Source organism: Musa acuminata, chromosome BXJ1-8 (genome assembly GCF_036884655.1).
Source record: "Musa acuminata AAA Group cultivar baxijiao chromosome BXJ1-8, Cavendish_Baxijiao_AAA, whole genome shotgun sequence".
In the NCBI taxonomy this organism is placed as follows: Eukaryota; Viridiplantae; Streptophyta; class Magnoliopsida; order Zingiberales; family Musaceae; genus Musa; species Musa acuminata.
The window spans coordinates 17,995,538-18,022,517 of record NC_088334.1 but is presented as its reverse complement, the minus strand read 5'-3'; the positions used below and the strand labels follow the sequence as shown (position 1 = coordinate 18,022,517).

General features: G+C 37.0%; 1 protein-coding gene across 1 annotated transcript; it reads right to left on the bottom strand.

Moving 5' to 3' along the window:
* Positions 1-529: 529 nt before the first annotated feature.
* LOC135587648 (E3 ubiquitin-protein ligase IPI1-like) lies at positions 530-20,651 on the bottom strand. The gene is made up of 6 exons (XM_065079280.1): positions 20,286-20,651; positions 13,520-13,686; positions 8,600-8,658; positions 1,953-1,978; positions 1,479-1,869; positions 530-1,378 (listed from the first exon to the last, which is right to left on the bottom strand). Exons 1-6 carry the CDS (start codon positions 20,443-20,445, stop codon positions 871-873), a joined length of 1,311 nt encoding a protein of 436 aa, XP_064935352.1. The 5' UTR covers positions 20,446-20,651; the 3' UTR covers positions 530-870.
* Between the last annotated feature and the right edge of the window lie 6,329 nt (positions 20,652-26,980).

Genomic DNA, 26,980 nt, shown 5'->3' with positions numbered 1-26,980 from the left:
TTACAGCAATGTAATTTTGGGTATTTATTCATCTCCACTACATACATGGTTTTTCACTTCTTGTCTAGACCGAAAACAGGACCGCAACTCAGACAAGGAACCATAAGTGACAGCCTTTTTATTATACCGTTCTAGCATCCGTAAATCTAATACTCAGTGATAATTGTAACCAACGAATTCAATGGAACAAAAAGCAATACAGTTACCTCTTAACTATTGCCTTGGAGATAATTGTGTCTATGCTAGACAACACAAACTAAAGAAAGCTGGCAGGCAGTAACAATAGCAGATGTACCGCCGTTACTTGTGTCGTCTACATTAGACACCACAAACTAAAGAAAGAAGACAAGCGGTAACGCATACTTGTGTCTTTATTTCCACCTTTCAGTTGAAAGGATGAAACACAGGTCACGTCTGGTTTAGCTTGAGGTTCTTCATTATCGAAAAAAGACCTACCTGAACTGCTACTGCTCTCTCATAAGTTCATCAAATATGTTCGATGGCAGAGAACAAAAAGAGAACCAGATCCTTGCCAATACCATTTTCATAATCGCAGAATACTTAATTACATTATGGAACAAGTATTTCAGATGAATACCAGCACCAGGCTTAAGGGTAGGGATTTATGTTTAACAAAAGTGAAGCAACACCCTAAGATCTTGTTTTCAGCATTGTTTTGGCAACTTATATATATCATTCAAGAGCAAAACCAACAGAACGAACAGCCCAACACCAGGTAAAAGGGCCATGCAGGAGGAAACCTCAGAAGCACCAGTGTCTCCTTTGTTCAAAACAGAGTTTTGTGCAATATGGGGAATGTACAAAACCAAGGCACAGCTTGTCTTCAAGTATGCTATGCAGTGATGCCTCTCACATGTATGGCGGCAACCTTGGAGGAGGCCTGTGCTGGTATCCATTTTCTGGACAGTTTGGTGTAGACCTCTCCGCTGTAGCTCTTTGAGTATAGTTTCCTGACTGAGGGTTCTGGTTTGGGTTGAAAGGGCTCCACCAATGTGATTCACCCTCAATAGGAATCCATGGGAGTGGGCTGATGCCCTCTCTACCCCATCCATAAAATCGATCGACATGTCTGCCTATGCTCTCACCTTCTTGGTGGTTTCTGTTTACAGATCCCGAGACTGAGAAGCCATAGAAACCCCCTACTTCAGCTGAGGAAGGAGCTGCAATGGAGGAAACAAGAGTTAATCCCCTTGGTCTCATCCTCCTGATGGGAGCAAAAGGGGAGCTCCGGAGTGATGAGGAATACAAGGATGGATGATACATGTGACTGCCAAGACCACCATTGTGACCCCTAATCTCTCCTGTAACTGGTGGGCCTAGTGACCCGACTAAATTGCTTCCATTGCGTGCAACAGACCTGAAATTTATAGGACAATGATGACCACCATCAAGACATTCACAATAAAGACCCTGCATCATTTTTTTTCTAATAAAATTTAAAAAAAAGTGGCACTTACCCATGGATGAGATGATGGGGATGCACAAAGGAGCCTAATCTATGCTGGTTGCTGGTATCATTTCTGGCCATCCTTACACCATATTGAGATGCAGACTGATCCACATTTCCTGACAAAGGAAAGGAAGGAGAGTGCTGCTGCTGCCAATTGTGGCTTTGTGGTTCAGTTGAAGGAAAACTGTGGGAGTTCATCATATCAGAAGATGACTGTCCTCCTAAGCTACTCGGATGTTGATGAAATAGGCCGTTTTCAGGAATGGAATCAGCAGAACTCAATGGTGCAGCACGCATAGCATTAGGAAAGCCATGTAGGGCCAAGTATGGGCAGATATGTGAGCTACTTGAAGAATTTGAATGGTCTCGGAACATTGAATTACTCATGAACTCATGATCTTTAATGAAAAGGGGAAAGAGTTAGAAGGAATAACAATTACAAAAATCTGATTAAAAAAGCTGATGAAGGTAAACCGCTTACACGAACTCGGCATTGATTCAGCCTCCCTGCAGGATGAACAAATTTTTAATTGATACACTGAATTGTAACCAAAATCAGGTGAAAACATAAAAAAATAAAAAGGATGCAACATTCTTCTCTATATAACCAATCAGGCAACCAGGAGCTACACCTTTGTGAAACTACTTAAATTAGATATTTGTGGGCCCAAAAACATCTCAATAAGCTTGATGTAACGATGATCAAGAGACAACTCCTATGGGGTCAAAAAAGAAAATTAATCTTGTTTTACACTTTTAGTTATCTGTTCATGCAACTTAAGGGCTATCTGCTGTTTTGTGCTGGAATAATCTTAAAAAGGAAAAAGAAAAGAGCATGGATATTGGTATTATGTTGAAATTTCTTGATAAAATTAAACAACCAGTAGAATACATCACATGCGGTATAGCTCAAGAGTTCAGATCTGAACTGAAACAAGTATTTTCTAATCTTTGAATTCGAGAATTATTTTCCGATGCACATCTTTTAGATAAGTATTTGAGGATTTTTAAGCTTAATACCATCAGACAGAGGCTGGTCATTATCAGCTCAAATGGCAGTAGACTGCAGACAATCAGATTGAGATGCAAATGTTAGATATTTAGTCTGAGAAAAAGCTACAACTAACACAATCAACAATCAAGGAGTTGCATCACCGGTTTGAGCATCCATATCAGAGAAGCTCTAAAAGTTTGGCATGATCATGAGGTCAACCAATATAAACTACTTGATCTAATCAGATCTGAGCCCAATGACAACAAGATCCTAGGTGTGATAGATCATCAATTTTTCCAGCAAAGAAGAGGGTGTGATGAGATTTTATACCCGTAAAATGATGTAATATGCATAACAAAGTGAATCAGATACCTCATAGTCTAATTTGAGTGGTTTAAATTTAGCTTGTGAATGTTCAACGTGATAGAAGCATGTTCTGGTAGATACTTCTCAATATACATTTTATAATTGTTTGAAATGTTCTCAAATTTTGTTTTTGATAAAAGATGGTTGGTAATCACCACCCTTGAATCATCAATTCACCCTATACAAAATGCACGTAACAAAAGAAATACAATTTTAAGAGCTAATATAGCAGTAAGTTTTTTAACAATATACATTCTACACATCAAGACCTTATTCACTACCAATTTCAAATCCTAAATAAACCTACATTTCCAGCCATCTAACTTATTCAAATTTAAAGTTACCATTCCTGAATTATTTATGTTTAATCATGTGAGATAATATGTAAAAGAATGAAACAGCTTTTTTGATTTCAAAATGAAGCATTCCTGTTTTACAGAATGAAACATTTTCTGTATCTAAAAATCTGAAATTTTTTTTCTTATTTATGTTTCATGGAGAAAAGAAATAGCATGGGACATGAAAAATGAAAGAAAAATCCTTTTCTGGGCCATGGGATCAAGAGGTTATTAAACTGAGAAGATGACTCGATGCTTATTAGCCATGGATCTTCAAATTTGTTCGCATAACTTTACATGAAAGAAACTCCTTCCCTTCAAAAGTCTCCACCAAACAGCAGTTAGAAACAGTAGATAAGCTCATACATGGTTGGACAAATCCTTAATGGAAAAATTAAGCTCATGCAATTGAGTAGGTACTTATGAAAGTTCCAATAGATTAGGAAAAATCCAAAGAGAAAAAAATGGAAAACCTTAACTTCTATGTGGGGACTTGTTCCAATCCTTAAAGGCATAACCAAGCCAAAAGTCATGTACCAGGCCATGTGCAGCAAAAGTATCTGAATTTGTAGAATAGGAGCACGGGCTAAGAAAATGCTGCACTACAATTAACTGGACTTTCAGGTTGCTGCTTCAAATATTTTCTGAACCAAACTGGATTATGGAAAGAATGGTGTAAAATAGTAGCAAAAATTAGGGTAATTGCTAAAGATGCAAATAATGTAAAATTGATGTTTAATTTTAATAAAAATTGCAGGTTCTGGAGGTGAAACATGAACTGAAAGAACATAAGAATTAAATCAGTAGCAGATTAATTATGGTAAGTGAAATACAAATGAAAATCTTAGCACATGTGTGCAGGTAAAGTAGTGTTTTATGAAGTTTAGGAAGATTAGTATACAACAAAAAGAAAATAATACAAGATGTAGAAAAAAATTTGATAAGAACAATTATACAAACTAATCGATGTATATAAATAAAATATATCTCAACATAAGAAATTATTAGAAAGAAACAAAATAAATAAATTATTAGCTAATGTGCCAATGTCGTGTCCCACATTCCTGAGAGGCTGAGATTGCTCATAGAAAGCATGTATCATTGCATGTTAATGTTCATTCTTCATAACCAAATATAATCTATAGCTCGGTGATTTAAAAAGCGCTAGGCGCCTGTTGGCGCCAAGGTCCAAAAACGCCCGAGGTGCTAGACGTTCACCCGAGTGAAGCGAGATGCTAAAATATAAAAATATATAATATAATTAATAAATATAATTATTTAAATAAAAATATGATATTAAATTAAGAAAATACTGTTGCTAGTATACAATTAGTAGTATACTGTTAATATACTGTTAACAGTATAGAAAGTGAGAAGAGCGTGAGTAAGAGGAAGATCAAGGCTGCCGACTGAGTGCAGCGGCAACGGTAGCAGCGAGCAACGACAGCGGGAGCGGCAGTAGCGAGCAACGACAGTAATAGCAATGAGCAGCGGGAGCAGGAGCAGAAGCGACGAGCGACGACAGTGGCAGCGACAGTGGTAGCAGCAGCCAATGCAAGAGCGGCTAGTGACGATAGTGGCAGCGGTAGTAGGAGTGGGAGTGGCGAGCGAAGACGGTGGCAGCGGCAGCGGCAGCGGCAGCAGTGAGCAGCGGCAGCAGGAGCGGCGACAGTGGTAGTGGCAGCGGTAGAAGCGAGCAGGGGCAGCGGCAATGGTTGCAGCGAGCAACAACAACGGGAGCAGGAGCGAGAGCGGTGAGCGACGACGGTGGCAGCGGTAGCAGCGAGTAGCGAGAGCGGGAGCGGTGAGTAGGGTTAGGGTTGGGAAGTCGCGAGAGGAAGGCTGATATCAATGCTTTAGTTGGTTCAATTAAACCAACTAAAAGCACCGAAGACCGAACCAAACCTAAAACGCTGGTTCGGTCACCTGGTTTAACCCGGGCGCTCCCCGAAGCGCCCGACGCCTGGGCTCGGGCGAGCGCCCAGGCGACGCCTCTTTGAAGCGCGCTACCTGGAAATGAAGCAAGGCGCTCGGGCTCGCCTGGGCTCGGGCGAGGGCCAAAGCGCCTATTGAAATCACTGCTACTATAGCTTACCATGAAAACAATCATATTGTGTTATATTTAGACTTACTAAAAGGTATTTAAGCCTCTTTTCTGATCACTTTAAATATTTAAAATCCTCATCAATATTATATTTTTGCAAGTTCAACCAATTTTCCCTTCTTTGAAGAACAACATTGTATCTTGTTATTGTTTAGCTGGATTAGTAACGAAGTTCTAGTAATATAAATTCCATATTTCTTTCAAGTTTCATATCCTTCCCTCTTCCAATCTATTAAAAATCTAAATCATATTTACCATTTAAATTCCACCATCCAGTTCTAGGATATCTAATTGTCTTTCCTTTTCTCTTCTATTTTTTATAGATGTCTCCAACATCATTAAATTAAGGTGGCTAAAAATTAAATCAGGACTCACGTTTAATCCTTCACACCGACTAAAAATTATTTTTTTATTCCAATACAACGAAGTCCTACATGCAATATAAACAAAATTTATGTGTATGAAATCTTACACCGATAACTCGAGTAAAATTTAAACTCAGATCAAGCCATATGGAATTTAGAATCAACTTAGGAATTGTCAATAGAGACATCATATATTAGGGGTAATTACAGATTACCCCCTATAGTTACCTAGGATTAGCATTCCGATCCTTACACTTTAAAAAGTAGCATTGAGATCCCTACATTTACGAAAGTGAAACATTTAACCCCAATTATCCTCACGTCATCAAATTCGACTAGAACGAAAAGGATAAAAAAGTTAATTTCATAGACGGTAGACCACCGGCTTGCAAGGCCGACGATGTCGGTGGCGAGCGAGGCCGGTACCTGAATCCCCTTTGGAACACCACCCTCGTGCGTCGGCCTCGCGTCGTCTTCTTCCCATACCACGTCCCGCATCGCAACAACCAAAGGCCCCAACTTGGTGTGCCTCTTGCTAATTCCGTCGCTAGCCCCATTGGTAAAATCCACACCGCAGTGCAGAGCACGGCCACCTCCTCCACCTCCACCTCTCCTGCCGCCAATGTTGGGGTCTGTTAGGAACCCTTAAAATTTTGAGTTTCTGGGTCCTAAACTGATGTAATGTTCTCTTGAGTTTTCTAGTTCCAGTAGGAGTTGGCTAGGCCTTCTAATCGGCTAGGGGTCTTATTTGAGATTTATTATTTTGATTAGGAGTCCAAGTCTTAATGGACTCAAGAGTAGAACTCTATAAAAAGAGATGTATCTACTTCTTTTCTTCATCAAGAAAATAACATTTCAGCCTTTGGCAAACCCTAGGAGGCTGACCCCCTCGAAGTGATCTTATCTCGTTTTTTCTCTTCTTCTATGATAAAACCCTAGGGGTCTTATCAGGGTCCAGGTTGACAGCAACAAGCATGAGGCGGGTGCCGGAGGTGGTGGAATTCTACCACTCCCTTTTGTGGTAGGACTCCAGGAGGGAGACTTGTGGCGGAGTGCAAGAGGCATCTACCACCGCCGCATTCGTCTCCAACGCGCACGACATGATCGACGAGATCAAGAACCGCTCCGTGCACCTCCTCGCCGTAAGTCTTGTTCCCCTTTCCCCTCGCACGCTGCCAGCCTCGCGTGCCACCGGCGTCGCCTGCCTTGCGTGCCACTGACTGGCGACGGAGTGCAGGAGGTGCCTCCCGCTGTCGCATCCGTCTCCAACACGCGCAACATAATCGGCGAGATCAAGAACTGCTCCATGCACCTCCTCGCCTTAAGCGTTGTTCCACTTTCCCCTCGCGCATCGTCGGCCTCGCGTGCCACTAGCGGCGCCGGCCTTGTGCGCCACTAACATCGCCGATGGTCTACCATCCACAAGGGAGGAAAACATAAGTTTCTATAATATTACTTTTTTATCCTTTTTATTCACGATAAAATTGACGACGTTAGAAGAATTAGGATTAAATGTTTCACTTTCATAAGTGTAGGGATCCCAATGCTACTTTTTAAAGTATGGGGACCGAGATACTAATCCTAAGTAACTACAGGGGGTAATCTGTAATTACCCTCATATATTAATTAGAATTGTGACATGGAAAGCAATAAAAGGTTATTGATCATCTTCATAGGCAACCAGATTGTCACAACTCACGCCCAAAAAACCATATATGCTAAGTCCACATCCAATGTAGGGCTAATCAAGTCAAAGTATTAACACAAATATAACCATCATGTTAGCTCATAAAGTACAAAGGCAACATCTGGAAGTGTATATATTAGGCCCCTATATAGCTGAAAGATTGCAAGTGCAACCACAAAAGCAAGCTTCTTTGGTGTATGCATCAGATCAAACAATACATTGGGTGAGCCAACCTTCACACTCAGTCACTCACACAATCTTCAACTCGACCATTGTTCAATGATTTCACAGTAGCAACTCAGGATTATAGGACCTTCATCATGGTCAACATGAGATCCAAGTATGACCAGTCATGTGATAGAAGTAAAGGACAAAGATATGCAACTTGATGATTAACCAATTGAAAATTTCATCATCAAACCATTCTATGTCAGATCAGACTAGGGATCTACTATATCTACTCTGACCTCAAAACACCATGGGCGGTGAATTGGGAGTTCCTGACTGATTTATTCAAAATATGGTTGAAAGAGACGAATATGTAATGGAACATATAGCAGAAAGAATGTATCTCTAGCTACCATGGGAATATAAACTGTTTGATTTCAACTTTAAGAAAAACCACGGAAACAAAAGGGTGTGCCCCTAAAGTCATCATATCATTTGATTTATAATCCAAATTAAAGAATATAATGATTGTCCTGTGTTCTGACTCACAGATATATAATCCATGGGGAGAATTAGGAGTCTGTTTAACAATACAGGACAAGATTTTAATATTTACATAAATTGGTAAAGTATTTGAATAAGGTACCCAACAGGCAGGATTGCACCACCATGGCAATATGTAAAGATTTACTACCTATTGGCCACAGACCAGTTGGCATCAATCAACATGACTGACAAAAGACTCAATAAACAATAGCCAATGATCAACAAGGCACACCAAATTGCAAATATTAGCTACTATCTCCACCTAAGACTAATACATGTTTCCAAAGAATCAATGATTATTATGAGTGCATCATAGCACATCAATGAGCAAAATAAATTACAGATGTCAGCAGCACTTAGGACATCATGAAATGTACTACGATCAAGGCTATATGCCACAGTTGCAGTATAACATACAAAGATAAGTCCTGAAACTCAATTAAAAATGCAAATTGAAGCAAACGTGCCATATAAGAACACAATCAAATAGCCGTTAACCTTCCTCTAAAATGTATGAGATACAAAATGGTATTATAGTTGAATATGAAAGACAAGCTTACTCAAATAGTGATGCCAGTTGAGTAAATCCACGGAAAGGCAACAACTGAAATCCAAATGGCTGCAAGAAAACATGAGTCAACATTTACCAACAGAAAAATGCAAGAAAACACAAGTAATAGACAGAACTTCCATATCCCTTTCAACAATCTCAAAGGGTTCTCTCCATGCTGATCTACTGGAATGGCTAAAAACCAAAACATGCGAACTTCGGCTGTAATTGTGAGCCCTAAGAGAATGAAAATCGTCCAACACTTATATGGGGCCAGTCATAAAGGACAAGTCAACAGTTGAAGGATCCATGCTGCCCACATTAAAACAATTCTCTATAGCAAGTTATAAATTCCTCGCCAAGTACAACGCCCTGTCCAACATAGCTAGGTGCAAAATAAATTCAGGAGCTAATAAACTAGTACAGACAACTTTGGAGTTTGGAATCTTCGATAGAGATTCAGGGTTTATCAATAACCAAGTCGATCATTACAATATCAAATGCTCAAACCACACACTACTATTCATTATGAAAAAGAAAACAAGAATCAATATCACAGTCTTGATAAACTTAATTGATGCTCATTCCACCTCATTTCTTGAGTGGAGGAACTCCATAAATGGATAAATTGATTTGCAGCTCTACACGAGAACAGACTAATATATGCAAATGTTCATAGTTAGTAATTATGAGTTATGACTGGAAAAGACAGTTGATGAATTGGTTATTCTTCAGTCTCCAGTTGGTAGTTTTGTGCAGTGAAGAGTCCATTAGACTTCGGCAGTGTTTGCTGTACTGCCTGATACGGTACTGTATGGGTGGTACGAACTAGTCTGACAAGAGATCAACACGCGAACCACCCTGTACCAGGCAGTTTATAGTTGGGTATCCCATATCGGGCGATATGGGGTCTGTACCAAGCAGCATGGTCGAAACTCGACCAATACTGACATGTACCAGTCGGTAACGGTCAGATTTTGACTGTTACTGATGGATGGTTGAGAATTGATCCATTCCAACAGTTAATTTTGAACGTTGGAACCATTTAAAAGGGTTTTTAAACCCTTTCCTCCCTCCTTTTTCAGCTCGTTTTACTCTCTTTCACTCTTCAACTCTCTCAAACTCATTCTCACTCACATCTCTCTCATTCTCACATTGTACCCTCTTCAACTCGAGCAAAGCTGCGATCCAAGGATTGGATCAAATTTGAGAGGTTTAACACTTAAGTTAGAGAAGGATCACTCTAATCAATAGATATGTATTCCCTTTCTAGATTTTTGTTGATTTACGAGATGATTACCCTATTCTATATGGTTAATGTCTATTAGGTTGTTTGACATGTTTATAATGGTAGAATAGGATTTATTAGGGAGTAATTAAGGTTTTTAATACTATGATTAGTGGGCTTAATGCTGATTTAATCAAAATTAGACACATTGTGTGAAATGAAATCTATGTATTTAATAAGTATTAGGGTGATTTGCATGTTTACGATGCTAGAAGAGGATTAATTAGGGATTAATTAAAGTTTTTAATGTTGCAATTAGTGGATTTAATGATGATTTCATCGAAATTTGGCCCATATTGGGTCAATTCAATGTATTTAATCTGTACTCGGGTGCTTGGCATGTTTATAGTGATAAACAAGGGCTAATTAGGGAGTAATTAAGTTTATTAATGCTATGATTAGTGAATTTAATGATGATTTCATCATAATTTGACTAATATTGAGTCATTCTTTTCTAAGGCTGATCAGTCTTATGATACAGAGTAGCAGGTCAATGGCGAAAGTAAAAGTTCCAACATACTCCAACTTCCACACTAATACATACCACAATCATACTTGCCTTAGGAACCGCCTCAGACACGTATGGTTCACGATGATCAGGCTACAACAGCTACGAAATTGCTGAACTAATAGCATATGGTGTATCAATATACCATGTCGTGAAAATAATTTTAAGATTTGGTCTGACAAACATACCATATTGACATACAAATACATAGGATCGAGGATCCCAAACCATTGTCTGTGGAGTCCGATCATTCATTTTGGTGGTAGAACTAGGTATATCCATTAATCAATCCATTTATCACTTGATTCATTTGAATTTTAAAGTTTAACTCGTAATCTAACAATTCAAGTCAAATTTTTGTAGATAATTCAATATTAACAGAAGGTTGGTTCAGAACATGTCACAAAACTGTTCCTCAAAGCCCAAAAAAGTCATTATCCCTTCTTAATCTAGATAATTTAATGAAATTATACTAAACTTACATTTAGTTCCAAATAAAAAACCCTAATCTAAGTTTTTTCCTGTTTTTCAGGTACTTTTTGAGGTTTTTTGGGCCCTTTTTTTGTGTCGTCAGCATGCCCCACCACACTAACACTCACCATACCAACACTCAGCATGCCGGTATAAAGCAACACGTGTCATGCTGCCGGCCAACACACCCAGTAGGAATGGTAAGTCGAACCCAGGACTTAGGTTCTAGTTTAATTATAATAATTCTGATTCAACTGTGAGTCAGAGTTCTAAATTAGGTCTAATTCTGATTTAACTTTGTGACCGTGAGTAAATTCAAGTTTGGAGCATCCATATATAGCTTTTTATTAGTTTAAAGTATTTGGGAAAAAATCACAACCTAATTAACTTGGCTACCATACAGATCCTAAAAGTTTTAGACCTCCTATCAATAATGTGATCCACAAGCCAAATCAACAGGGTGGTTGGGTCAATCCTACTTCTGACTAAGTCACATATAGTGTCCTAAAGTGAGTTGAATTATAGGCTAGTCATACCTAGTCGACATGGTACTACATTTTGAGAAACAATATTTGAGTGAGATCTATGAGAGTAATATGATACTGTTGCCCTATTGATGCTATCTTATATGCATTTCCCTTATAGTCCACCTCTTTTATCGGGGTAACTGTGGCTTGTTTCTGTCAGTCATGGACAGCAAAACTAATTTTGACCAAACTTTTCCTTGCAGGAGAATTTAATGACTCAAGTTGTTTCAATAGAAACTAAGAAATTACATTGACTTCTTACCCGAAGAAAAAAAAAAATCATTGAAATCCAGTAATCTCTAAATTTAAAGTGCTCTTGTCATATGTTATCATTTTTTAGGCCTCTTCCCAACCATTACTCTCCTATGTTCACTCATTTTTTCTCGTCCTGGTCTTCCATTTGCCAAATTAAAGGACTTAGCTAAGGTTTTTTAAGGTTCCAAAGTTGATTCATAAACTGAATTATTTAATTGTTTATAATTCATGATTCTGAGCATGTATCCATCCAAATCTCATGCAAAAAAGCTGAATATTAAGTGATTTGGTTAAATTTTATGTATATATAAGTTCATTTCGCATTGGCTCATTACATTAAAATTGGGTATATAATGAACCCAATAATTCTTTTGCCATCAACATTTCTATGATCTTGTTTTGGTATCATTACACTGGAAACAGGTATATAATTGACCTAATAATGTTTTCATCAATATTTCTGTGATTCTGTATTGGTCTTAGTACACTGAAATTTGGTATACAATTAACACAATAATTTCTTTCTGCCACCCTAATGATAAAGCTGAACTCTGGCAGTCTGTATCTTATATTGTTGAATATAGGGAGCAAGGTTACAAATATGGATCAGAGTCATCAGACTCCCCAAGTCCACCATCATTTACCAGTATGACGAAGCAGTGGCAAGGGACATACAGGTATCTTGCACTTTCCTTTTTTAACTACTTTTTCCAATGATATCAGAGAGTGTAGGTACATAGCTCGGTATCCCGAGTATGGTCCAATAGTTTGTCCAAACTACTACTTTACTAGTATTTAAAACAAGCAATGTTTAAGAAGGTATTACATATATCTAGCTTGTTTAGATGTATTTCTGTTGGTACATTTTTAACTAATAAGTATCTTGTGCTAGTACATTTCTGGAGACTACTATATTTCCAGGTTTACTCAGCAGTTATTAATTATCGAAATACCTATTCCATTATACAATGATATTAAACAAGAAAAATACAGTCTACACATTATGCTTTCAGTCAATTTTCTTTCTGTTGAATTTCACTTCTTATATTTCCAAAGCACCAAAAGTGCAAGAACCGAAATAGCCAAAACTAAGTCCAAGAATTAAAAACCTTGAACTAGTTGTCTAGAAGCAAAATATATTTCAATTTCCATTGTCACCAATCCATTAGTCTTAAATGATTTGGATCGAATCCCACTTTGTGGGTGTCAGTGTCAAGGACCCACACTTGTTCATGGACTTTAAAATTTTATGAGCTTGTTATATATATATATACATATATATATATATATACATACATATATATATATATATATACATATATATATATATACACACACACAGATCAGTTTTAAAGGAGAGAACAAAGAATAGAGTATGATACTCTACACTTTAACAGAATAAGGGTATTGTAAAATCTTTTATATCCCTGATGATAAACAATACCATTTAAGAACACATGATATTTAAGAAAAAAAGTTAAAACATAAAAGGTTGCAACAGCTAAAAATGATTTCTACAAAGGAAAATATTATTTTGCCTGGATACAAAGGAGCAATCTTAATAAAAAAGGACCATTTAAGTAGCTTATCTATCAGCTTTTCCACCACAGAAAAACATGGATATGCAAACCAAATGAAAAGGTATACATAAAAAAATTTCTGGGATGCTACATTGATATGCAGCTTAAACATGTCATTACCATCAGGTCATGTATGTAAGAGCTGCAGAGTTATTCTTCAATTTAAGGATTCATACAAATATCCAAATTTTCAACATCAATTCATGACAACAGAGTTGATCTTCCTCCATGTCATGAAATAGTCCAAGAAAGAGTTATGATCAACCTTCCCAAGAACATTACTAGTCCAAATAAAACATACCAGCTCGGAGTAACCAAGATCGTATATGTCCTCAGTCACCCATCCATCAATATCAAAATCAGCAGACGAACGGTTGCCATTTGCATAAAGCCACCGGCCTTTCTCAACTTTGCGACAATTTGGACATTGCATTGCTCCTTTTGCATTAAATGCAGATCCAATACAATCTGAATAAGAAATAAATATTCAATAACATTTAAATAGTGAACTGACAGTCTGAAAAATAATACGAGTTAGTTCCAATGACATCATCATAAGAAGTAAAAAGTGGTAAAGATTAAATGGTTTAAAATGACAGTCGGACCGGTACATACTACCCAGTATTTATTGGTCCAATCAAGAACCAGTAACAGTTGTATATTTGGGTACTATCCGGTATTCAGTTTTTTATTTTTTTTAGTGATAATGAGTGGTATACATGGTATACCAGCATCATACAGGTTCAATAGCCTATCGAAACCAGTACTAAACTGGTATTTAAATCCTTGAGCTTAACTATTGTTTTCTTTTCTTTTTTAAATTTCTAACAAGTTATGTTACAACTCATATCAACCAAACCCAACTTAGATTAAACTAGATCTCACAAGAACCTCTCAATAATTTTCTTGAAATCTAGAGATTTAATTATGATGACATTGGATCAACAAAGTTTATCAATGAGCTGGCACAAGTAGCTGACAGACAAAGAAGCAAAGTTCCATGATCTATCATGCCATTCTTGTACTAATCTCAGAACAAGTTCTGATACACTACATATCACATTAAATGATTAGTATCCAAACTTATGAGTAAAATTATCAAACATTAGCATCACATTTCTCAACTCAACTCCTTTAGTCTTTCTGTTCTTTTACTTTATTCAGAAGACAGATTATATTCTCTCTTTAAAATAAAAAGTTTCAAGAGTACTAGAATTACATTGAGAAGAGGTTACAACTAGTCCAATTCTCCATTAGTAATAGATAGCAAAAAAAAACTAAAAATGGTCTTACCTGACATCAGTCTTCTTGTGAATGGAGAGGGTAGGAGTGTGCAACATGTTACAAATTTATTCACTCTCAAAAAAGCTAATTTCAGTTGATGTACAGAAGAACATCATATGTCATAGCGACGGATTTTACTAAAGATCCAAAATTTTCTTGCTCATCTCTCATATTCATAAACCTTGTCAATAATGATGACCAGAGCATAGAAATCCAACAAAATAGAATTCATATGAATGTAGTCTCATGACTATGAGCAAATAAGCCTGACTCATCCTTGACAACTAAGTGATGTTACACTACCATCAAGCTCACACTCATTCATAAACCTGGTCGATATAACTAAAAAACATGACATTAGTCCCATGCTTTTGTGTGTGACTCCAATTTCCAAACATTTGTGTGTGTGTCATGGGTCACAATGCTTCCTAGATGCAATTACATGAATGAACATAATTTTGGATAATATGTTCTAACCAAACTGATACAAGCTTTTATCAGAAACAAAAGAGACACAAGCCACCCAATATGTAAAAGAGAGTGGCACAGGTGTATTTTATCTCTGGCCCTCTTTATATACATATGTTATCACCCTACCTTTGTCCCCCTCTCTCTTAGTCACCCTCCCTTCCAGTCTCTTCCTCCATCTACAGGTGACACCATCCTCACTTCACCTCTCTGTCTCTGTCCTTGCGCTCTCTCTCTCTCTCTCTCTCTCTCTCTCTCTCACTCTCTCTCACACACACACACACACCTAGACCATTCAACTGTTTCCAATGTTGAGCAAGGCATAACAAGGTAGGGCCGATGTACTCTGTCCCATGTGGCAATGGTCAAGTATAGGTACCTTGTACTGTCAATATATGGGGATGGGGATGAGTTAATTTCTACATGATTGGGACATGATAATGGCTGTCGGAATGGAACTTTGATCCATCATTCCACCCATTGTAAACCCTAAATTAGGAATGCATGATACAAACCAAACAAAACTAAATGTTGTACTATTACAACTCCAATCTTATAATTTATCATAGTCACATAGATAGGAGTCCTCCCTTCTTGTTCTAAGATACTCTTGCCAATTGAGTGGTTGACCTCTGAGGAAAATAAAGAAGCACTGAAATCATCTAAGGAGCAGTGAAATCATCTATAAACTATCCTAGAGAAAGAACAAGCAAAATAATTATTTTCCAGATAAAAGCAATTTTCAGAAAATTGAAGCATGCAAATGCCAATATGTCAAATCCTGAATAAAATAAACAAGATGTGAAATGGATATAAAATTAAAAGGACAAATATATAAAAGTTTGTAATCACAAAACTTGACATTTATTTGGATTGTCACCATATGAAATTATAGATCATTGTACACAACCAGTAACTAATAAATATTCATAATTTATTCACAAGTTTGTTATGACAAAACTTGACATTTATTTGGATTGCCAGCATATTTAGATAGTTATAGATCATTGTACATAACCAGTAACTAATAAATATCCATAATTTATTCACCATGAAAGGCACTCCTGATAGTAATGCTCTAACAATTAAATGGGAACAAGAACGTATTTAGAAAGAAGTAACATGAGATCATTATTCTAATTTTGTTAAACGTAATTTGATTTTATCACAAACATCATTCAAAAAACATATATACCCATCTCATCTACTATCATATGATAAACAATTAAGAAAAACAATGGTTTTCAAAAGCAACGATCGTCATTTTCCCCAGACAGGCATGAAACGGGCAGCACATATCGGTCCAAGCACTGACCAATACACGGACCCACCCTGGTCCGGTCCAACATATAAAAGGGAAGTGGGAAACCCTAACTCCCACTTCTCACGCGAGCATCACCACTGCTTCTCACATGAGAGCCGCCTCCGCTTCTCATGCAATCGCTGCAAGCTTGTGATTTCTCACCGCCATGACCCCCACTTGCCCTGATCGATGCTGCACACCGCCACACGACCGAAGCTGTGATCGATGGTTTTCACGCAAGCGCAAGCGGCTACAGCAACCTCCGCTTGCTGCGACCTTGTGGCACACCACCACATCCTAGGTGAGTCTCTTCTCCTCTTTCTCTTCCTCTCCCTCTTCCTTCTTCCTTCTTCCTCCAACGTCACTTCCTCTTCTTCCCTCTTTCTTCCTCCTTCCTCCACTATCCCTTCCTCTTCTCCCTTTTTTCTTCCTCTCCGAAACACCAATACTTACCGATGTACCACATGTCAGTACACCGGTACAAACCAATACATACCGGCCCGACAAATCTCCGAGTTGGGTCTGGTACCCGATTTGGCAAACCTTGTTCAAATGCAACCATGAAATATTCTGAAGTATCCCAAACACATATGGGAAGTAACCAATGGCTATCACATACAATTTGTGCTCATACGGAAAGCATTTGTCTTATCCATATTGTCATATATGGCGTCTATGACTGATATAGTAATACCATTAATATTAATTTATATTTACCTCATTTTATACTGTTGATAATGTACAGGATATGACCCTCTTATAAATGTATTCTCTGATTTGAGGAGGAAACTTGGTCTGCCAAAGACAAAAGAGAGAATAGATACAGAGAGAGAGAGAGATACAAACTATGATAAACCTATTAAATGAAAAAGCCAATACTAAGTCTAGGTCTCTATGTTCAAGACACATCAAATATATGGTAAAACAGAATTACTTATGGGATAGTTCTAAATTTTGGATATATCGGAATCCCACAATATCCTATTTGTTATATGTTTGGAACTCTCTAAACATCAACCTCTGTGGCTTAAGAGCTCTCTTAGCCCTATCTAAAACAAAAATAGAATGCTGGATGAAAATAAAATCCAAAATCTGACTAAACTTATTAAGCATAACAACTTAAATTATAGATAATAAATATCTTAAGAAAGCGGAAAAGTAGAAAATTAATCTGATATAGAAGGTGCGCCCATCAGGAGTAGTTCAGGTCCAGCCACTCACTTCTTAACACAAAGATGTATAATTTCAACTCCAAACTTGAGTCCATCTATGTCAATCCTTGTTCATTCAACTCTCGATTGGTCAGTCTCCATTCATCTAAGAACATATGTACACCATATTTATGCAAAACCTATAACACATCTATATTTGCTTTGTCCTTTAAAAAAGATATTATTAAATTTCCAAAAGCACTCTATCCCATAAAATTTCCTTTTACTATTTATTTATTTTTCTTATAAATAAAATGGACCTTTTTCATAGGCATCGGGTTCCTTTATCAAGTTTCAATGCACAACATATTCACAGAGCAAAATTTACTACCCAAATAAACTCAATCGATGGGTTGCCGAAGTCATAAAATTTATTTCTTAAATGATAATACATTTTGCTACTACATATGCTATGCAAATATACAATATTAAGGTCACTAGTGCATTGCTTCTTTTGGTAGAAACTAAACTATACTCCCAACTATGCCCACTCACCTTTATTTTTTCTCATATCTTCCTGAGAAAGGCCCTCACTCTATTTCATTGTCCTTCTAATTTCAAAAGTAATATTACACAAAATAGCACATTTTAGTATTTTCACATGTGCATCACGAAGAAAGTGACATTCCCTTGAGAATAACAGGCAAATGAGGCATCAGTTACCCAATTTCGGTGAAATAAGAGCATAAAATCACACTCAAGTTCTGCAATCAGAAAATATACTATCTTCTCCATAAAGGAGAAAATATAATACAATGTCCTAGCAATATTAGTAAACTATCATGTTATTTTTTAGTTTCTCCAGGATCAGAGATAAGAAAACAATCAATTATTTCTCTCAGCAATTATATACTGCCATTTTCAGGTCTCTAATTAGTTATATTCATTCTCAATCTCAGTCTTTCTAACCAAGGATTGAAATTCCGTACCGTACCATACCAAAATTTTGAAACTTATTCGGTACGGTACGGTACGGTACTATATACCGAGCGATATATTTCGGTAACCGCTCGGTATATATATATATATAATTATAAATTATATATATATATATATATATATAATATATATATATATATATATATAGGTAAACGGCTCAGTTTACCTCTATGCGGGGCAACGTCACCTCGGCAACGTCGCCTCTCTTCTCGGGCGACGTCACCGAGGCGACGTCATGTTTAAAAAAAAAGTTACGTCTCGGGCAACATCGCAGATTAAAAAAAAATTGCAATTTCGCTCGAGAAGAGAAGAAAAAAAAAACATCTTCGCCTCTCTCCGCCCCGCGACGCGGATGCCTCCTCTCACGTGCGCAGATGAGAAGTAGCCAACAGACGAGGAGGAGAGCAACAATCTCCGGGTTCTCCCTTTTTTTTCCTATTTCTTTCTTCCCCTTCTCCCTCTTCTTTCTTCTCCCTCGATCACCGTCGACGATAACGCCTCAATCGACGGTACTGCTCGATGGTGGGCTGTCTGTGTACCGGTCTGCTGACGGACCAGTATGGGCGGTATCATTCGGTATTGCAAACCTTGTTTCTAACTCAATGATACAAATAGCTATTGAACACTCAAGAATCAATGATAGAAGAAAAATTGTTGCCACACCTTGCACATTAACCCTACATTGATAAATCACATAAAATAAGTTTAAGAATGAAGATTTAATTCTGTATAGGAAATTTTGTTCTTTTATCAGTTAAAAGAAAACTTTTCTAAGGAAACAACTTATTCATGAAGTGTCAGTGACAATATTTAGTCATATATACAACAATAAGAAGAAGCCATAAAGTCCCTGCCAAATATTTAGTCTTTCATCAATACTACTACAGGTCCATGATGTAGCAAGCTGCAAATCTAATGGACCAAATTATCATTGAGCAAGAATTAGCATCACATTCAACTATAAATAACAGAACATTTCTTAAGATCAAAATTTACCTTCATATATGTTAATACCTAAATTTTATAGCCGAATAACAAAATGGAATTGGAGCCACCCTTTTGCTTATAACAGTTCTTTAGTTACATAGGTTAAATCAATTACCAGGCACAACTGCATGTAAAAGAATGTCCTTAGCAACAGAATACATGGACCAAAGTTAGCCTAAAACCACCTTGTAGCATTAATATCAAGTTCAACTTCTTCAAGGAAAAGAAATTCCACCTTTATACACACCATTCTACATGATAGAAAACAATTAATGTCAAATTTCTATTTCAGTTGAAAAATAAGTATAAATTGAAAGAACTTATTTTAACTCATTAAGTTCGGATCTCTCTTTCCCACACTAGGGACTAAAACCAGAATGAAAGGTTCGTCATGACTGCTATCTGTATCTCGAAGCACAATCATTTGACAAGATTTCAAATTCCTGTCAGAAAATCGCTCACCTAAAACATAGATCAAATGGCTGACCAGATGAACATAAACAACTCGAGCTTCAAGGCTTATCTATTCCAGATCAGCTAATTGATCCTTTAGTCCAGATAACGGAATTTTAATACCATGTCAAATTATCATAAATGTCGAATCTTTTGCTCAAGGACAGAGTGCTTAACATCGATCCAACTGTAACATCGACCATTCATGAGAGCAACAAATTACGAGTTCCAGAAAGAACATACAGCAGCAACAGATCTAGGTAGAGAAAGATGAATCGGGACCAAAAACCCGATTTTGACAGCAGGAAGTGCAAGCATGTAGCTTAAAATTAAAATTCAAACCAGAAAAGAGGAAGGCTAGAACGGGTACAGGATCAGCTAAGAAAGATCATCACGTAGGAAAGGGTAAAGAAATTCGTCACCTAGATGGAACTCATGCCCGCATTGGAGCTTAGCGGTGGATCTCCTCCCCTGATCCAGTACCAGCTCGAGGCAAATCGAGCAGGCGGGGGCCGCCGCTGCTCCCTTTCCGTCAGACGAGAACTCCGTCTTCTCCAGATCCATCGCCTTGGAATCGTTCATCAAGACGCCCCGTCCTCCAATTGCAGATCCTAGATCCTGAATGAAAGCCCTGGGAAGCCTCGATCGACTACCTCTATTGCTTCCACCATGAAGAAAAAAGCCGAGCCATGGAAAAGAGAAGGCAGGGAGAGAGAGAGGAGAGAGACCGAGAGCGGAAGCGGAGGTATTCGGACAAATGGAAGAACGAGAAATCGTAACCTGTTTTAAGGATTTGTCGCCGGAGCTGATAAATCCATGCTTTTCCATATATATAAAATTAAAAAAAAAACCCTTGTGACTTTACTTGAATATCCTCCGAAAACGTGCCGTATTTACATATACCTCTCGTGTACGCAATAAATTTATCTGAACTCGAGTTGAAATTTGATCTATTTAATTTGAGTTAGCAGCAGAAATGACATTACGGTTTGAGCTAAAATTGATGGCGAGAATGTGACCGGGTTCGTTTTATCGGGTCCAAACCCATTAAGCATAATGTTTGGCAAATCTTGGTAAAAGATGATGTGATGGGATACATAAATATTCGAGTCGAATGAATTTTAAATTGACCTGTGGTCAATTTGTAATGTCTGGCCAAGTCTTTTTAAATCAGCTAACTTGGGCAAAAGCGATTTCATGTGATCCACAATGTTTGACTGGGTCACTGTGACTTGGAACCCAAAAGATACATGGAGTCGTGATGCTTGGTGAATAACTTTAGATTCGCGAACAGAAGCTGATTTGATGGAACGCATGCTATGCGGTTACTTGGGACTTGTAATCAATCTAAATAATTCAAGTACTTATTAACTTGGTCAAGTGTAAACAAGTTTGTTTTAGTCTTATATCACAATCAATTTGCTATTAATTGATCTGGGATCAGCCTTAGAATAAATCTACGTTTAAGCGATCGAACAGACCTAAATCAAGCTTAAGCTTAATACACTTTTTTCTTTTTTTTCTTTTTTATTTGATATTTGCACAATGCTCCTGAAATGGAAATCTTTATGTATTTATCTTGTTATTTCAATGTAGGGTAACATTTTGGGCAACAAGTAGGAAAATATCATTTTTTTTAAAAAAAATACCTAACACTATAAATTTTTAAACTTCTAACAAAATTTTTTTAAAAAATCAGATTTAATTAGATAAGTAGGAAAAGCTTAGGTGATAAAGGAATTTGGAGTAAACATTAGATGGGTAGGACATTGTGTTGTATCATATGTTAGATATCAGAAGGCTAACGTTAGATGGGTAGGACATTGGGTTGTATCATCACTCATCCAAGAGGCTAAGCACTCATCTTAAATTTTTGTTTTGAGTCTTTGATACATGCTTTCTTCTTTTTTTTTTCTTGTTATTTTTAACAAAGAATCAAATGGCTTCACTCATGATAATGGCAATTTTTTTGACAGATTCTATATCTGTAGCACTTCTTGCCTCCTTGTTCCTTTCGCCATGCCACTTTGAAACAAGTAGGGTTCTTAAACTTTTGAAACAAAATTGTCAATATTTTTCTTCTCTGTTGTTGTTGTTACTCGTTAAGAATTGGCTTCACCTTATTGACGACACAGCAAAACCCAAGATTCATAATGAACCCGAAAGCACCGAACAACACTTGTGTTAGGATGGAGAAGTAATCATCAATATACTACTAGTACACAGAGATGCTATTCAAACGGAAGCAAATAAGATTGGGTTTTGAGGAACAATACAAGTACAATCTTAGAAAGTGGGTTTTGAGGTCCATAATTTTATCTACTGCATCCTCGTCGATATGGTGCAGCCATTTGTTGCAGCTTGCTTACATGTATTCCTTCCTCTTGTAGAGAGTCGTCTACCGCTGGATATTGGGCTCGGTTCAAAGAGAGACTATCATCACTAACATCGCCGTGAAAAAGAATATCGACTACCAAGCGATCATAGAAATTGCATGCGTCAGTTCCCCGAAAGAGCTGCTGGTGGTGAAGGAGGAATACCATGCTCGTTATAAACGTTCCCTGGAAGGAAGGAGATGTTGCAGCCCTCACAGTTGGAGAATTTAGACAGGTATGGCAGGCACTTCAGAATTATGGCATTTATACATAGTGGTGATATGTCATCTATATAATGGCTTGCATTGCAGCTTTTGGTTTCACTGGTGAGCACGTACAGATAAGATGGTGATGAGATCTGACAGAGGTGTTGCTCGTTTGGAAGCCAAAATGCTATGCAAGCCATTATATAGATGTCATCTATATAATGAATGGCTATCAAGTCACAGAACTTCAGCCACGGTGAGCTCATTCGAATGCTGAGTACCAGAAGCAAGGCCCTACTTTGCGCTATCTTGGACTGTTACAAAGACGAATACGACATTCCCATTACAAAGGCGACGACACTTTGACTACTGAGTCTCCCAATGAATTTGCATCGCCACTACGAATGGCAGTCCGATGCATTGTGTCACCCCAAAACTGTTGTCACTCTCGAATATGCTGTGGGTAAAGAGACTTCTGGGGATTACAAGAGCTTCCTCCTTCCTTTAGTAGGGAACTAAATATGCTTATTTCATATAATGAAGTATAATGAACTCTGTCATCCTTGTTTAATTCCTGGTGGTGTAGAAGCATTTCATAGTTGCACTTTCCTTTAAGGTTTGATATTTGTTTCAAGACAATGGCGTGCAAGACATTGATTCTCTACTCTTATGGTTAAACATTGTTTTGGGCTCATCAACAACATCATCAAAGCAGGAGACACGAGGCTGTGGAAACGAAATGAGATAATAAGATTAGGGAAAGTTAAGGATATATTCGGCTGTATAACTTATAACTGATGTAGGTACCTACATATGTTTGAATACAAATTTTGTATATTTTGAATCTATTATTTAAATGAATGAAATGAATGACAAGACTATGAGAGATGCATGATAATCACACCTAAGTAAGTCCGAGTTTTCCAAAAGGAACAATCTTCTAGCAACTAAATCAACCCAGAATATTATCTTCGATAGTAATATGATTAAATTGGCCCAAAGCACTATCTTCGGTGCTAACACTATCAGACCAACTCAAAGTGTTATCTTTAATGCCAATATAATTGAATTAATCCAAAGTTCTATCTTTTAGACACCAATAACTCAATCAACTTGAGGTGCTACCTTCAATGCCATCATGATCGAATTGGTCCAAAGATTAATCTTTAATACCAACAAAGTCAAATTGGCCTATACTATTGTCTTTGATGCCAACACGATCAAATTGGTCTAAAATACTATCTTATAGACCAATATAATCAAATAAATCCAAAGTACTATCTTTAATATTAAGGTGACCGTTCGACTCAAAATGGTATCTTCAACACTAGTGTGGCTAAATCGATCTAAAGTATTTTCAATGCACATCTTACTCCAACACTACTTCATGTATCGAAGTATGATATGTGACAAATGATATAGTATAATAAATTATCAATATCTCAACAACAAATGATAGAGTATATGTGACAATGCGTTAAAAGAGAATATTTAAAATAAAAAAATATTTGAATCGATGAAAGAATTATTAGTGATCTCGAGATATCTATATTCAAACACATAATTAAACAAGCATTCATGAATAGATAACTTGAGTAACTATCTCAAATCTCCAATCTTCATTCTCATGAGTGTGCCTCCAATTCTTATGGCCACTAACCACTCACTATAAAAGCTTCTAGGTACATCATTGTTTGACATTTAATCTATTTTAATTAATTTTTTTTAAGATTCAATATTAGAACGAATCATCTAGTCCATTTGTTAACTTAAGTATTAGAGAGGCTTTATCGAACTTGTTTCAAATATAGTTATACAGGATTTTAATACTTAGATTTTGCGCTCTCATCCATGTCAGACTGTGACGTACTCCGGAAAGGATCACAGTTGGTCCGAATCACCGAGGGAACAGCTGAATTGCTAACCGTTTATGGAGTATTGATCTCCACTAAAATCTTCAATCCTGTATGTGGGTAAACATGATATGCTTTTCTACCGTCGAAACTTACAAAGGTCATGGGACTATAAAAACGGGAAGCTTGGGCGGAGGAGGAGGATGAGAACTATACAGAGGCTTCATAGTATGCCGACATTGTTGGTCCTGGAGGGAGCGGGCGATCTCATCGGCGACAATAACACAACGAGATCCATCCATCAAGCGCATCCCACACCATGTTCATTATGTACATCGGGCATGGCCATTGGCAGCAGCCCGAACTTGTTCCTTGTAACCTTTCTCTCCAGTTCTTGAGAACAACTATACCTTCCTCAAAGAGCTCATTCTTACTTCTCAACTGCAGCATCAACAAAAAATCCTAAAAGTCAATACATGCAAAGGAACAAAGTAACACCACCCAAGAGATTTGTTTTTTTGCATGGCTCTAAAACAGATTCTTCTGAAAGAATCTGTCCTGCCAATAGAGCAAGGCAAGCAAGGAATAACTGATGTAGTAAACTTCTTAGTGTATTTGGAGAAGAAATTGGAGGCTCGTCGAAGGCAAAAGGAAACCCCAAGTAGACATTTATTACACGACGACGTTAGTTTAGGGGGAGCGTTGTCGATATACTTCAGACAGCAAAACGGCGGAGGAAAAGGAGATTAGGATTAAGTCTCGTCTACTATATTCTGCTCTTCAAGTAGACACTGTTTCTGTCGTCTTTGACACGACACGTCAGGAGAGAGAGGCACAATCAAACGGATATCCATGAACGCCGCCGTTAGATCCAGATCCAATGGTACGGAGCAGATATCTATTGGCTGTCCATATTTATGCACTACAAACAATGTTCATTGGATAAGACTGGCAGCTTTTAAATCCTTGGTGTCGATAAGTTGGACACTGCCATCAGAGAAATGAAGGACTGTTTGGGAATTTTCAAAGAGGAGGAGTGTATTTATCTTCACATCATAAATAATGAATTCAGTGTCCTTAATTGGCTGACCCATATTAATTGGTGCACCAAGTCTAAATCTAAAATGCCTGAAGAAATAATAGATAAATTACCAAGATTTTCATACGTCAGTCATTTGTAGAAGAAGGCAAAATGTTTTTTGGTGCCAATTATGTGAATGATATTCTATCATAATTATTTTTTGGCTCTTGTTTCCTCCTCTAATCAGCAGGACTAATATTTTCGTCCCCGATCTTTAGAAAGTTTTTTTATGGGGATAAGTCTGATCTAGTTGTGGAGTCCTTAACTATATCTCCTGATTGGTCTTAATAAAAGTTCTGAGCTAAATATATCTACTGTAGAATTTAACAAAAAAAAGTAATGATATTATTTTAATAATTCTATTTTGGCTGCTGTCTCCACATTTCAGGTTAATAATTCTTGAGAAACATAACATTTCCAAGTTGTTGACTTCAGAGATAAAGAGCTCTATGGAATAAAATTTGTAAATTTTATTATCTTATAAAATTAATATATATTTAGTGTTGGGGAGAACATTCGAGACAATGTTATTATTATGGCAGATAACTTAACATATTTTTTGTTTTGTCAAATTCTTCGCAAGAGACTTCTCCTATCTTTATCAAGCTTGATATTGAAAAAAAAATATAAGATTATTGGTTTTAGGATGATTTCTCGGAAAAACCCTTCTCTTTCCTCTTTTCCAAAGAAGTACTCCCCTTTTTCATATTTTCCCATCAGTGTCTTATTTTTCCATATTTTCCAATCGACCCTTAACAAGACACAACAACAACTCTTTTTTTTTTTTTTTTTCAGTGGATACGTCCATGGAATAAATCGGTACAATTCCTCATATTTTCTAATCGGCTTAAAATATTATAAATCTATTTAAAAATAATATAACTAAAATAGAAGTCTCTATGTTTGATTGTTAATCTTCCTAAACCAATAAAAATACTTATTTGAAATCATATTTTTATACATGAGCTATTTTTTTTAGTTTTGAGACAATTTACCTTAGTTACAGTTTTTTTGAATATATTTATAGTACTTTTGATGGAGGTGCAAAAACACTGTAAGCCTCTTTAAACATTGTAATCGATACAATAAATCTTATACACGAGGAATTGGCCCATTCATCTTATGAAATGATTCATAGGGAATCTGCATATACTACTTTAATTATCACATTTTGGAGATTATGATAAATAAGAGATACTATTCCAAAAATATGAAAAGAGTAGCTCGTGGAAAAAGTCCAAAAAAAAAAGGATTTTGTCCGAAGTTAACATTTCCAATCGGCATTCACTATCGATCTTCTTTCCAACGGACGGAGATCAACTACCCTTATAACTCTTTTCTCTATTTCACAAAGTTAACTTTACAAGTTACTCACCCTTTTCTTAAACTAAAACCGAAACTTAGAACTAGAGGAAAATTCTCAAGGATTTACTTCAGAGTTTTCATAATATTTTTGTTTGAGTTTTTGTCTTCACCGAGTAAAGATGAGTGAGATATTTATAGACCCCAAATGAATTCAAATTTGAAGTTAAAATAGTCTCATTCTGAATTTTTGGGGTATTGATAATACCACTAGTATTGGGTGATACCATCACACCGCCT